The sequence below is a fragment of the Brassica rapa genome, chromosome A06 (genome assembly GCF_000309985.2).
Source record: "Brassica rapa cultivar Chiifu-401-42 chromosome A06, CAAS_Brap_v3.01, whole genome shotgun sequence".
Taxonomy (NCBI): Eukaryota; Viridiplantae; Streptophyta; class Magnoliopsida; order Brassicales; family Brassicaceae; genus Brassica; species Brassica rapa.
Genome location: NC_024800.2, coordinates 25,353,629 through 25,367,982, shown reverse-complemented (window position 1 = coordinate 25,367,982; position 14,354 = coordinate 25,353,629). Strand labels below are relative to the sequence as shown.

At 38.6% G+C, this 14,354-nt stretch overlaps 3 protein-coding genes across 3 annotated transcripts; 2 read left to right on the top strand and 1 right to left on the bottom strand.

Annotated features, from left to right (window-relative positions):
* The first annotated feature begins 646 nt into the window (after positions 1-646).
* Positions 647-1,947, top strand: LOC103875278 (protein COFACTOR ASSEMBLY OF COMPLEX C SUBUNIT B CCB1, chloroplastic). Its single transcript, XM_009153779.3, has 4 exons — positions 647-1,071; positions 1,137-1,267; positions 1,357-1,509; positions 1,587-1,947. The coding sequence occupies exons 1-4, from the start codon at positions 748-750 to the stop codon at positions 1,774-1,776; spliced, it is 798 nt and encodes a 265-aa protein (XP_009152027.2). The 5' UTR covers positions 647-747; the 3' UTR covers positions 1,777-1,947.
* Positions 1,948-2,881: 934 nt separating this feature from the next.
* LOC103875277 (alpha-mannosidase At3g26720) lies at positions 2,882-9,367 on the top strand. Its single transcript, XM_009153778.3, has 29 exons — positions 2,882-3,189; positions 3,287-3,370; positions 3,455-3,543; positions 3,622-3,796; positions 3,920-4,039; positions 4,136-4,219; positions 4,296-4,367; positions 4,470-4,583; positions 4,680-4,780; positions 4,864-4,957; positions 5,044-5,211; positions 5,310-5,399; positions 5,633-5,698; positions 5,794-5,850; positions 5,970-6,189; positions 6,363-6,496; positions 6,592-6,654; positions 6,736-6,795; positions 6,867-6,938; positions 7,037-7,084; positions 7,176-7,295; positions 7,390-7,455; positions 7,547-7,659; positions 7,746-7,830; positions 7,979-8,089; positions 8,169-8,264; positions 8,347-8,394; positions 8,829-8,897; positions 8,988-9,367. The coding sequence occupies exons 1-29, from the start codon at positions 2,977-2,979 to the stop codon at positions 9,219-9,221; spliced, it is 3,066 nt and encodes a 1,021-aa protein (XP_009152026.1). The 5' UTR covers positions 2,882-2,976; the 3' UTR covers positions 9,222-9,367.
* Positions 9,368-10,359: 992 nt separating this feature from the next.
* LOC103875273 (transcription factor ICE1) lies at positions 10,360-12,714 on the bottom strand. The gene is made up of 5 exons (XM_009153774.3): positions 12,571-12,714; positions 11,308-12,342; positions 11,000-11,224; positions 10,759-10,929; positions 10,360-10,653 (listed from the first exon to the last, which is right to left on the bottom strand). Exons 2-5 carry the CDS (start codon positions 12,319-12,321, stop codon positions 10,570-10,572), a joined length of 1,494 nt encoding a protein of 497 aa, XP_009152022.2. The 5' UTR covers positions 12,322-12,342; positions 12,571-12,714; the 3' UTR covers positions 10,360-10,569.
* Positions 12,715-14,354: the final 1,640 nt, after the last annotated feature.

The following is a 14,354-nucleotide window of genomic DNA, read 5'->3' as shown; positions in this document are numbered from 1 at the left end:
TTAGAAAGATGATGTACTCCTCTGTTTCAAGAATCCTACTACTTATTATGTTTGGACCCAAAAAGATTCAGAGTTACTTTTTTTTTTCCCTATTAAAGTAGCAACTTTGGGAAAACGATTTGACCTTAGCTTTTCAACCCACCTATGATTTATAGCCTTTATTGCCAAAGAAGAGAGGATGGTCCAGCAAAAAAAACTTTGATCAAAAAGATTCCAATTACAAAACTGGTTGTGAGATGTTGTGAAGCAACTCTGTTTTATCTTTTGTCTCTAATAAGATTCTTGCTTTCTCAATGACTCAATACTCTGTTTTCTTGTTCTAGTAATTAATTAATGTCCCTAGTTTTTTTGCTAAAATAAAATTAAAAAAAAACCTTTGTGGACACGCAGAACTCTATAAACAGTAGTCATTTAAACAGGTTTCAAAAAGAAATCAAAATCATGTTTGGGTCTGATTTTGTGTCGGGGAGAAAGATCTCAATGATAAAGACTCTTGTCTCTCTGTTGATGAGTGAGTGAACTCATAAATGATGGTTGGTGGGTCTCATTTGATCTACCTTCCAGATCTTTGATGACCTCTTACAGAGAAACAGAGGTTCTGTTATTGCAACGACCTACGTCATCATATATTCAAATTAAATTAAAAATGAGAAAAAAAATGAGGACCACTCGATTTTGGATAGACTCATTGACACACACACGATCTTGTAAAGCCTTTGAAAGCCATAGAGACTCTCTCTCTCGACAATGGCGACGAAGCTGTTTTCTCCGTCGTTGTCTTGTCCGTGGATGACTTCAAGAGATGTTGTAATCAAAGGGAGGAGAGGGGACTTTGTCACGAAACGAAACAGAGTCTCCCCTGTTACAGCCATGGTTGTGGAGCCTCTCAGTGCTGTTTCTTCATCGGCGGTTCAGATTCATCAATGGTGGGAACAGAGTCCTAACTCATTACTGTTGTTGGCGGAGACTGGTGGTGGTTACTCGTTGGCTAGCTACTACACGTCGTTGGGTTTGTTCGTTATTTCAGTTCCGGGTCTTTGGTCTCTCATCAAACGCTCCGTTAAATCAAAGGTTCGAACTTTGGTCACTCTCTCTCACTTCACCATCAACGAATCCAATGTTTGGATCTTTTTCAGATAGTGAGGAAGACGTTCGTTGTTGGAGAAGGAGAAGGAGTCAAGAAGGAGCCAAAGCAAGTTGCTGGAGAGATTCTCTCTTTCTTCACAAGGAAGAACTTCAACATCACTGATCGTGGAGAAACGATCACGTAAGCTCATTCATAAGAAAGCTTCGAACTTTTTTTAATTTTTGTTTCAGTTACTGACATTGTTTGTTTGTTTGATTGTGAAAAAAAAGGTTTGAAGGAACAATGGTTCCGAGTAGAGGACAAGCTGCTCTGCTTACGTTTTGTACATGTATAAGCTTAGCAAGTGTGGGTCTTGTCTTAACCATTACAGTGCCTGATTTTGGAAACAATTGGTTCTTCATTACCATTCTTAGTCCACTCGCGTAAGCTTACTCTCTCTTTGTGTCTCTGAAACTGTTTGTGAATGATTGGTGATGATGGATGGATGGATGTGTTGCAGAGGAGCGTATTACTGGAAGAAGGCGTCGAGGAAAGAGGAGATAAAGGTGAAGATGATGGTGGGAGAAAATGGTAAATTGAATGAGGTTGTGGTTCAAGGAGATGATGTACAGGTTGAAGAAATGAGGAAGGAGCTTCAGTTTAGTGAGAAAGGCATGGTTTATGTTAAAGGTCTCTTTGAGAGATCATGAAAGCAAAACACATTCAAATCCCATTTTTGCTTTTCTTATTTTTTTGGGAGATAATTGTTGATATAACTGTTCAAATACGAGTTTATATGACCATTTGACTCATTCTCATAGTGTCCATACTTCATACTAAGCTAATTGGATTTACATAAAAAAAATCTATATATTGTGTCATGAGAATGGATTGTTGTTAGTTCAATTGCCTGAACAATTTTATTGTCTTTTTCTTTCTTTTTTGCTTATAGGTTAAACTCCTAAATTTTCTAGTAGAATCATTGAAAATTACACATTTAAGTTTGATTTGAAAATGTCTACTTTTCAAAAAAGAGTTCAGTTACATGATATACACCTCGTTTAAAAAGAAATCCACGGATTTACAGATTTAAAAAAAAATTTAGTCATAAAAATCTAGAGTCTCTCCAAGTATTTCAAATCTATATACCTAAAACTAATGTTCTAAGAAACTGATTTAAGCAGTATTTGTGCATCCAAGACTAATCAATAATCCACTATAAAGCTATTTACCGGTTTAGTGACTTTTAAACATTGCCTGAAACCTCTTACTCATTCAAATTTTTTTAAGAAAATTGATTTTTTGTTCCTACATAAGTTATATATATCGAATAATGTTTTTGGTTTACAACAAATCATTCATATGGTTGATTGATTCATTCATTGCATAGTTTAGTAGTTGTCAATCAGAGAAATGGGCTTTTATGGATTTGGATTTGGATTAGGCTCAGCTTAACTCAGCCCACGAGAAATCAAGGGGTCCCATCTCTCCTCTACATTGTTATTTTGGTTTTTTTCCCTTAACTTCGATTATATTGGGAACAAAACATCATCAGTAAGACAGCAATCATTCGCTTAGGCTTGCGCAATAATTCAATTTCTTATCTTAGCAAATTCAATGGACCATTGTTATCACTTCTCCCACAAGCAACTCTTCAGAAATTCTAATTAACACATTACTGAATTAGACTTTTATTATTTCTTAAAAACGTGCTTTCTTATTGGTAAGGAACTGGATAAAGTCTTATCTCTATTTTTAATCATTAACAAAATAAAAATTAAATTAAATTATCTGAGAGGACAACGTCACTATCGATTCTTCTTCACGCGCGCCTCTCTCTTCTTCATCCTCTACAAAAACACTCGTCTCTGTACATTGATCTTCACGCTCCTCTGAGCTCCCACGCGTCTATGGCGGTCAAATGTTTCCACTCCTTTCCTCTCCATCTTCTCCTGGCGACGATCGTGATCGGCGTCGTCAGCTCCGAGTACATAGAGTACAACACAGCACCGAGAATCGTCCCTGAGAAAATCAATGTTCACTTGGTTCCTCACTCCCACGACGACGTCGGATGGCTCAAGACCGTTGACCAGTACTACGTCGGCGCCAATAACTCCATTAGGGTACTCTTCTTCACTCTCTTATCTTATGGAAGTAGAAGAGTAAGAATTGGATTCCTCGAATTTAGGGTTTGGTTTTGTTGTGGATTTGATTGAACAGGGAGCTTGTGTTGAGAATGTAATCGAATCTGTCATCGCTTCGTTGCTGGACGATCAAAATAGAAAGTTCATCTATGTTGAGATGGTGAGATTCTCTAATATGGATTAGTTTTTTTTTTTTTTTTTTTTGTTTACTGATGAAATTAGGTGTGGTTGAATGTTGTCTTAGGCCTTCTTTGAAAGATGGTGGAGGCAACAAAGCAATGCCAAGAAGGTTAAGGTGAAGAAGCTTGTTGACTCTGGTCAACTTGAGTTCATGTGCGTTTGCTTTGATCTCATCTTTTTTTGTTTTGTTTTTAGTGTCTTGTATGTTTCTTGATATGTGGTTATTTGCAGAAATGGTGGGATGTGTATGCACGATGAGGCGACTCCACATTATATTGACATGATTGATCAGACAACACTAGGCCATCAGTTTATCAAAAGTGAGTTTGGTCAGGTTCCTAGAGTCGGTTGGCAAATCGATCCGTTTGGACATTCTGCGGTACAAGCTTACTTGCTTGGTGCGGAGGTATGATTTGTTCATCATTTGGTTATTTTCAATTCACAGAGAATCAAAGTGAATGTACGTGAATGATTAGCCTGTGTCAGCTCAAGTTAATTAGATTGGACAACCCTTTGGTTTCTTCTACAGTTAGGCTTTGACTCGCTGTTTTTCGCTAGAATTGACTACCAAGATCGTGCAAAGAGATTAAGAGAGAAGACACTTGAGGTTATTTGGCAAGGTTCCAAGTCCCTAGGCTCATCTTCACAGGTTAAAAGTTAAAACTGTTAAAGCTCACATTATAGTTCTGTTGTTTGCATATATTTAGCTGGCGTTGTCTCATTGCTATTTTCATTTTGCTTGTAGATATTCACCGGAGTATTCCCAAGACATTATGACCCTCCTGATGGTTTCACATTTGAGATAAATGATGTATCACCTCCTATCCAGGTAAAAGCAATCGAACCTGATGTTCTGTGTTTTAACTTTGCTTGAACGTCCACTTGATAAAGGATCTTGAATATAGGATGATCCTAGCCTTTTTGACTTCAATGTTCAAGAGCGTGTCAACGACTTTGTAGCTGCAGCCCTTGCACAGGTAAATATCATATCTTTTTTCCCCCTTGAAAACAGCAAAAATAAAGAGTTTTTTTTTGCTGTGATATATCATAATGTTTTTACTTGGATTTCTCTTGTCAAGGTCAATGTAACCAGGACAAATCATATCATGTGGTTAATGGGAACTGACTTCCGGTACCAGTATGCATATTCATGGTACAGACAGATGGACAAGTTTATTCATTATGTTAACAAGGTACACTGTCTTTTTATACTAGCGAACTCGTTTCAGTTGGATTTCATTAAATATCAAATACCAATCTTTTATTGCCTTGTCATTTGCGCAATCCAGGATGGGCGTCTAAATGTTCTGTATTCGACACCATCTATCTACACCGATGCAAAATATGCTGCAAACGAGTCGTGGCCCCTCAAGACTGATGATTTCTTCCCGTGAGTTTGATTGTCTCGGATCTAACTCTCTAAATGTTCAAATGCCTGGAAATTATATAAAATACTACATTTACTTGTGACAGGTATGCGGACAAACCTAATGCATACTGGACAGGGTACTTTACGAGCAGGCCAGCGTTTAAAAGATATGTGAGGGATCTAAGCGGTTACTATCTGGTATGGCTTAATATTTTTATAAAAGTTCATCGATTTGTGGTTTCTTTTAGCTCCATTCTTACTTGGCCTCGTCTGTTTTTAAACAGGCAGCTCGACAATTGGAATTCTTGAGAGGTAGGAGCAGTTCAGGACCAACAACTGATATGTTAGCTGATGCTTTGGCAATTGCGCAACACCATGATGCAGTTAGTGGTACACAAAGACAGCATGTGGCTGCAGATTATGCTCTTAGACTCTCAATGGGTTACCTGCAGGTGCTTTTTTAGTTAGCAGGCATCTCTTGTGTTTTTTAGGAAACCATTTTCTCTTGTTTGTTCAGTTGTTTAAGAATTTTATTTATGATCCTTACTAGGCCGAGAAGTTGGTTGCCTCTTCCCTTTCCTTTTTATCAGCATCAAAATCAAGTACTGATGAGAAGAATCCCGACACAAAATTTCAGCAGGTAATGTGCTTGTTTAAGATTTTTTCTAGGATTCCAATAATATTATGACCGGACTAGAAGAGTTTAGAAGACTTTGAGATCGCTTTTATTATTTTTTCCGTTGCTTCAGGCAACATAAACTTTAAGAAGATTCTTTATAGCATTTTTCATAAACATTTTAATGACTCAAGTTCCAACGACGTATCGTATTCTAATGGGTTAAGATGTTTTTGTCTTGTGTATCATATTGGCAGTGTCCCTTGCTTAATATTAGTTACTGTCCAGCATCTGAAGCTCGTTTGTCCAGCGGCAAAAGCCTGGTAAGTTTGCCAAGGTGATGCACTTTCAGTCAATGAAGTCGTGAACCTCTTGGTTAGTTGTTGTATATTCTGTTTACATTAATCTCTCCTTGTAGGTGGTTGTTGTGTACAATTCTCTAGGATGGAAACGGGAGGAAGTTGTCCGAGTTCCTGTAAGTACTTTTCAATCTCTTGTTGATCGGTGAAGCTCTCACTTCATCATTGTTAATTATACAATATTATGTGCCATTCATTCCAGCATTTACCTAATGTATTTGATTACTTCTACTAGGTGTCGTCTGAAAATGTTATCGTGAAAGATGCGTCTGGGAAAGAAGTCGTGTCGCAGATTCTACCTCTTTCAGACATCACACTGAGAATAAGAAAGGAATATGTCAAAGCATATCTTGGAAGATCACCAAAGGATACTTCTAAACATGTGCTTGCATTTATAGCTTCAGTACCACCTCTTGGGTTCAGCTCGTATGTCATCTCAGAAACTGGACGAACAGGTTAGTTTTGTTCCAGAATGTGTACTATTGTGTGGTAAATTTAGTTGTGAATGATAGAATCTTAAAATAAAACTTCATGTATTCTGACTCTAGTAGTCATGACAATTGGTTCTCACTGGTTCCAACAGTCATTTTTTACTTATTTGCATCTTTGTTTTCTAATTTAATTTAAGGGCGTGGACTATCTGCGTCATATGTTACTTCTGGAAGCTTGAATCAAGATGTAGAAGTTGGCCAAGGAAATCTGAAGTTACTCTATTCAGAAGAGGGTGTGAAAATGAGTCGTTATTTAAGTACCAAAAGTCAGGTGTGTGTGCCTTTGTTTTTTTTTAATCTAGACGTCCCTACATTTCCATTCGAAATGTAGGCATGATCTGATGATGATTTGGGGTAAATTTCAAGGTTACTGCAGAACAAACATATGCTTATTACATTGGAAGCAATGGAACTGACAAGGATCCACAGGTTCAGCTCTCTAACAGATACAATCTCGCTTACTTCATTATATTCGTATCATGTTTTAAACCGTTTTCATATACTTATCAGGCTTCTGGAGCTTACGTTTTTCGACCAGATGGTTCACGTCCAATTAAATCTGAAGGACAGGTAAGACTTTTGACTGCCTCTGCAACCTTAATTCCTGACCGTGCGTAAACTAATTGTCTTGCCTGGCTCAGGCTCAATTGACTGTTGTTCGGGGACCTTTGTTTGATGAAGTGCACCAAGAGTTTAACTCCTGGATATCACAGGTTACTTCTCTTACAATTATGTGTTGCTCTCGAACATTTCTAAGTATGTTATAGTAGCTATAACTGCTTTACCTTGTGATGGGTATGTTCATGTACAGATTACCAGAGTGTACAAGGGAAAAGAACATGCTGAAATTGAGTTCACTGTGAGCCGATCTCTCTCTATCTTCACATATCTTCGTTTTAAACTGATGAAGATAATTCACAATTGCAGTCTTACTATTTCCTGCTTTCTAGGTTGGGCCTATCCCAGCTGATGATGGTAATAGCAAGGAGGTTATCACTAAACTTACAACCACCATGAAGACAAATGGAACATTTTACACAGACTCTAACGGTCGAGACTTCATCAAACGGGTATAGATGCAAACTTCATGCGTGTAGTGTTTATATTTTACTTGTACCAACTGTATTGTTTTATTGAGACATACTTTGTTATAATTTCTTGCAGGTTAGGGACTTCAGAACAGATTGGGACTTGCAAGTGTACCAACCAGTTGCTGGGAACTATTATCCTGTAAGACATCAAATCCATCTGAGATTCCTAATCGTGATATGTCTGCACTATATTATATATGCCTTTTGTCTAACATATTCTTTTCTTCCAGATAAATCTTGGGATATACATGCAAGATAAAACTTCAGAGCTATCGGTGTTGGTAGATCGCGCTGTGGGGGGATCCAGCTTAGAGGACGGCCAGATCGAGTTGATGCTTCATCGGTCTGTCCACTAACTTTCTCTATATTACCAAGACAAGCATATGTGGTTTTGCTTGTGTTTTACCTTCTTTTTTCTCATTCGTTCAGGAGAATGCTTCATGATGACATTAGAGGTGTTGGCGAGATTCTTAACGAAACCGTCTGTCTCCCTGATGGATGCAAAGGATTGACGGTAATCTTAAGTTCTCATCTCATTTTTAGTCGTCCAAGTGGCAAAGTATCAGCTTTAAGGGAAAATGTGACAGTAGGTTTTTCCAGTAGAACCAGATCGTCTCCTTTTTAGCCTGAATCAGTTTGCTTTGCTTTGAGTTGTTTTGTAGATACGAGGGAAGTTTTACGTACAGATAGACAAACCTGGAGATGGTGCAAGATGGCGTCGAACATTTGGTCAAGAAATATATTCTCCACTGCTTCTGGCATTCACGGAACAGGTTGCTCTGTAATAGATAAACAATATTTACTCTCCTCACTTCTTTGAGATAGGGAAGTGACATGAGATTCTGCTTGTAGGAAGGAGATCATTGGATTAATTCACATAAGACGACATTCTCAGCGTTTGAACCGTCATACTCATTACCAAATAACGTCGCATTACTCACCCTCCAGGTTAATTGGATTCTATATTGCAACTATGCCATAAGTGTTTTTATTTGCTGACTACATAAATGTTTAATCCTAAACCTTTCAGGAGTTGGAAAATGGGGAAGTTCTTTTAAGGCTTGCTCACTTGTTCGAGGTTCTTACTCGTCCTCTATATGCTTTTAGTTGTAGTTGTAGACTTGTAGTGTAACTCTAGGCCTAAGATTCCGATTAGGATAGCAAATAATTAGAGAAATTGGCAAACTTGCATTATGTAGCAGGAAAAGAAAAACTAAAGCTTGCAGAACTTTTGATTGAATGTAGAACGAACCCGTCACGTCTAGTGTGTATTTTTCACCTATAACCAATTTTGTTTACGTGCTTATACTTCTGAAAAGCTGACTATGCGATTAATCCTCAGTGATATATTATATTTCCGGACGATTATGTTGGTTTTTGTTAAGATTACATGTATAAAATAAGAAGTATCGATCAATCTACTAATTGGCTCTAGAATCCCATCAGCTTTTACTAATTGTTGACTGATTGTACTCTGCTTTTTCTGTCGATGTCTTTTTAACCCTTGTGAAGGTTGGGGAGGATAGTGAGTACTCAGTCATGACAAAAGTAGAGCTAAAGAAACTATTCAACAACAAAAAGGTACGCAAAAAGAGACAAGACAACTCATCTCTTATTTGTGTCATTGTGTCCTAACAAAAACAATCTGTTTCTTGTTAATTGCTTGAACAGATAAGCAAAGTGAAAGAGACAAGTCTCTCAGGGAACCAAGAGAAAGCGGAAATGGAGAAGAGAAGGCTAGTCTGGAAAGTAGAAGGCTCGGCAGGGGAAGAAGTGAAGAGAGGAGAAGCTGTGGACGAGGAAGAGCTAGTGGTTGAGCTTGCTCCAATGGAAATCCGAACCTTCTTGATCAGGTTTGATGATCACATTGAATTGGTTGGTGAAGAGAGAGCAACAACAACATAGATTTTCAAGTAACAGACGTTGTGGTCTTTTTTAAAAAGCCTTCACTGGACTGGACTCTTAATAAATGTCCAATGTGGATTAATAAAATATTGCATCACCTCTTTTTCTATTTCATTAGTATGTTTGTGTGTGTGTTTGAGTTAAAAGTTGGCATTGAGTAGCTAAAAATGGCATTAACCCATGTTTACGCGGCATGGTTCGTGTTTGATGCTGGTAGACACTCTTCCGTCACCTTTCTATTGAACTTGTTCTGCAGCAACTGGCAATAAAGAAACCAGACACCCCCTCGGCAAATCTCTTCTTTTTTTTTCTTGCTTTGGATGAGAAACTCTACTAGTACAATACTAGTAGGCTAGTAGCAGACTGTTAAGAGAAGATACGGATTTGATTAGCAAAGAAAAATGATTATAATTTAATGAACAAGGAGATGACATCATGACGAAGAGTAAGAGCTTTTTTTCACTTGGATATTGAAAAGTTTAAAACCTCAAAAAGGGCAAGACTTTTGCAGAGAAAACGATAAGAAAAGTACGAAACTGTTTGAATCATCAAAAGAGAACATTAGCAACTGGAGTCACGAGGACTTCATTAATCATACAAGAGAGTACAGAGAGAGATAGAAATTCATTCAGAGCTCAAATCAAAACCCTAAAAGCTTAGTTTATTTTTTATTTTTTGAAAGATTCAATTTAGAAGGCCCCACGACTTTACTATCTATGCATTCATCATCATTCATCACATCCTCTAGGTTCTCGTGACGATCTCTCTCTTCTGTCTCTAACCGCCATTAACTCTGTCTCCTGTCTACCTTTACATTTATGTACGGATACAACGGATATTACAAAGTTTTGATTTTTTTTGAGCAATTAATGAAAAAGAAAAGACAAAAAATGGTGGGGGGGCCTTTTCTTTTGCTCTGCCATCTTCCTTTACCGTCTTTTTTTTTTCTCTGTTCATTCTTCAAATCTCAATGCGTACTTCTTTCTAACATCATCATCATCATGTTACCCAAGCCATCTCCTTATAAACCTCGGACTGCTTTGTCTGTTAAACTCGCATTAGATTCTCTGTCTGAAACTCAAAAACTAGCTTGACTAATATTTTGCTCTTCTTTGAGAGATAACTCATTAAAATGTCATAAATGTAAAAAAGAAATTATTAATCATAGCTTGAGGAGCTGAAACATAATAAAGTTAACATTGCTAAAAAAAAAGGTTTGAAGTCATGCTTAGTTCAAACAGGTTTAGTAAATAAAAAGAAAACATAGAAGAAAATTGCAGATTTAAAGGGCTTTAGTTCTTCTAACTCTGCTTCATCAGATGCTCAAGGAACTTGACTCAGGATCAGCTCAGATCATACCAGCGTATCCCGCTGTATCGAAAAGCACTGCTTTGATTTGATCAGGCAATATCTCTTGTCCTTCTTGGCATTGCTGATATTCACACACACACACAAAAGAAAACATGTTACTACAAAAAATCTTGTAAAATTTTCAAATGTTTGAAGTGAAAGGTAGGTGTATTGTTATTGTTCTCACCTCAGCGCGGAAAACATCCAAGGCAAACCCGTTGAAACAGCTGATGACGGCTTGCTGAACATCCAATCCAAGATTATCCAAGGCCTTCATGGTAGCTAGCAACAGACCAGGTCTACGACCACAGAACATGTGAATGTTCACTGCTCTTCCTTCCCTTAATCTAACTTCAACCTGTAGATAACAAAGCAAGAGTAAGTATCTCAACCATGAAACGAAAAACACCACACATTATAAGCCTTACTCTTGCTTGCTGGCCTTTAGGGCTTGGCAAAGAAGAGGGACACAACTCTTCCTTGACACGGCAAGAGAGAGTCTGAGGTGTGGGAGTTAATGGATGGAAGCTTGATGAAGTTGGAGGCAAAGATCCAGTTGGAGTTGACTCAAGTTCGTTGTGAAGATCATTGATCCTTTGTAATAGCTCCTTTAGATAATCAATTGCATCCCCAAGTATTGATGCTCTATCCATCTGCAAATCCACAAAACCAAACCAAATCTTATCACAAGAAACTATGCTATAATCAAATAAGAGAGAAGTAATTAATAGTTTACTTTGCTGATCTTGGGGACAACTGATCTAAGCATGTAAAGCCTATCATTAAGCTTCTTCCTCCTTCTCCTCTCAGCCATCAGATTCTTAGCAGGCATCCCTTTCTTCTTCCCTTTACCTCCTCCGTTCTGAACACTCTCAGAAGCTTTACCGCTCTCGTTCAGCTCATCAGACTCATAGTTGAGCCCTGAAACCTCAACCCCAGTCTCATCCATATCTCCATCATCGCTCAGCCTCCTCATCCCCGAGCTCTCCGAGTTCCCCATCTTGCTTCCAGAGCTCTGACGCATGGCTGCACGTTTCTGGAACAAAGTAGGCTGCGCACCAGACGACGCCAACACCTCTAAAGGCTTCAGAACTTTCGGTCTGCTCCCGACAAAGCTCGCTGGACTCCCAAACCCTTCCAGCTCCAACGGCGTGAACCCACCTCCTCCACCTCCGCATAAGGGTGTTGCGTTGTTGTTTTCCGGCGGGAGAAGCGACCGGGCAGATAAGAAGTCAGGGACAGAGCTCCCCAGCTGCGTCAACGAACCGAACCCCATCGAAACCGGAGCTTGGATTTGGTTAAGGAAACCAGAATCCGACCCGAACTCGAAGGCATTGTCAAAAGGGTTTGCGGAGGAAGGAACAACGTTGAGGAGACAAGACTTGTTGTTAGCAGCAGCCAAGAACGAAGCTTGAGAGGGGTCGAGGCTAAAAGCCTGAGAGGGAGAGCAGGAAGAAGACGAGTCCATGGAGTGTTGAAGAAGAAGAAGATTGTCGTTGGGGTTGAAACCAAACCCACCGAGGAATCTGAAGTCTTGCTGGCTCTGTAGCATCTGGAGATCTTGTGGATGTGGTTGGTTACTAGTAAACCAATCACCACCACCTTCAAGCATAGGCTTGAACTGACCACCGTCTTCTTGATTCCTCCCCCACGAAGCTTCCTCGTTCTCCTCCTCCTGCACCCGTTCTCCTCCTCCGCCGCCGCCGCCGCCGCCTAACCATACACCACCGCCGTTTCCGTCGAGAACCATCGTAAAGTTGAGAGCTTTGACCTGAAAAGTGTGGAAGACAATTCTTACAGAGGAGAAGAAAAGTTTGAATTTTTAAAAGAGTAAAAGATAAATGAAAAGGGGCATTAAAGTGGAATCACGAGGAATCCATGAGGTGTGGGCTTTTTATCAGAATGGATTCTAGAGAGAGAGAATGATAGATTCAGAGCTTCAATTTGAAGGAAGAAAAATGCAACTTTTTCATCTTTCTCTTTTGCATTCAACACTTACCTCAGATCTCTCGTGACTTCTTCGTTACCGTCGTCTCACCGTCACTGCTTCATCCTTGTTAGGTTGCTTCTCTCTCTCTCTCTCTCTTTCTTTCTATGTGTCACTGTCTCTCTGTTTATATAGAGACAAACAATGTGCAAACTATACTTATGATGATTAGCATCAACTAATGGCGTGAGCTTTATGTATTATTAATCCATGCAACGCGTGTCTTCCATGCACTTATGTAACGGATGTTATTACTTAATCATTAGCAAATTAATTCAACTAACTCGTTTTATCGTCATTCACTTAAATTTAATACTCCTGCTACTTAGTTAAATTTAATACTAGTTTTATTAAGATAATTGTTTTTGCCAAAAAAGACAATTTTTTGAATTTTAAAATAGTTAATGTTCGAAATAAATTGTAACGCATCATATGGTTATTTTTTATTACTATATCTCAGCTACAGTTAGAGATTTGAAATTTAGAAACGTCAAAAAAATCCTAAAATTTAGAAAGCTCTAAACAAAGATATGGACCACTTTTCTTTTTTTGATCAACTGTACTTTTATAAACAAGTAACCAGAGTTTAACAAGAAGTATCAAAAGATCAACCCAAAAGCCTCAAACAGATGAGGAGACTAAATATGGGTAACGCAGTACCCCAATATAAACCAGTTACAAGGAAGCAACATCATGTTCAAAAGTTTCTTTGAGCCAAAAAGGATAACTTCTGGCCACATAAGAATGCAACCTAGCTCCAAAAGAAGCACTTTGAGCGATGAGCTTTGCACTTTGATTAGTATCAGATACCTCAGAATGCAGACTCCAGTTATCAATATCAGCCAATGCAATTCTGATCTCCGAAGCTTGATATGCAAAAGATGGCCACGCTTTTGGACGAGTCACTGAGCCTATCAAATCAGTGGCCTCAGAGCCAAAAACAACACTCGATAGTTTTAGACTGGCCATACTGTTAATAGCCCATAGAAAACATTGAAGTTTAGCCTCATCAATATTATCTATGTGAGCTATAGAGTGGCGACTATGCAAGAGGACAACACCTCTATGATTTCTCAGAACCCATGAAATTCCAGCAATCTTCTTTTGTTTAGCCCAAGAGTAAGCAAAATTACATTTTACCCACAAAGGAGGAGGAGGTAACCATTTTTTAGTACCAAATCTCTTTGACAAAGGTTGACATTCCTCAATCTCAACTTCTACCCTCTGAGCTAAAAACCATAGATCTACATCTTCCTTAATTTTTTTAAGAGATTGTAAGGGACAAAAACCTTTACCTTCAAAAACTAGAGCATTTCTTCCTTTCCAGATATGCCAAAGAATCCAAGGAAACATTCGAGCAATTTCTGAAGGCAAGGATTTTGATTTGCTTGCTTTTAGAAGATGATAAAAATTTGAGAACACAGACCTTGAAGAAACTTCTGCAAGCGGTTGAGGGAAAAGCGAGAGCGCCCATATTTGACGTGCAACATCACACGAGAAGAGGACATGATTGATTGACTCTCCCTCATTACCACAAACCTGGCACCTTGAATCCACTTTCATCCCCCTGGAAATAATTTTATCAGCAACAGGGAGGGCCTCAGAGAGCATTTTCCAAATAAAAGTCTTGATTTTTGGAGAAGTTTTTAAGGACCAAACCTCTGTTTTTAGATGATTTAAAGAGGGCATCGCAGAAGCTTCAAACTTAATCCGAGAGTTGGTAATTTGATTTTGCAACCAATAGCCTGATTTCACAGAATACTCTCCACTTCTGTTATGTCCCCAAACCCAGAAAT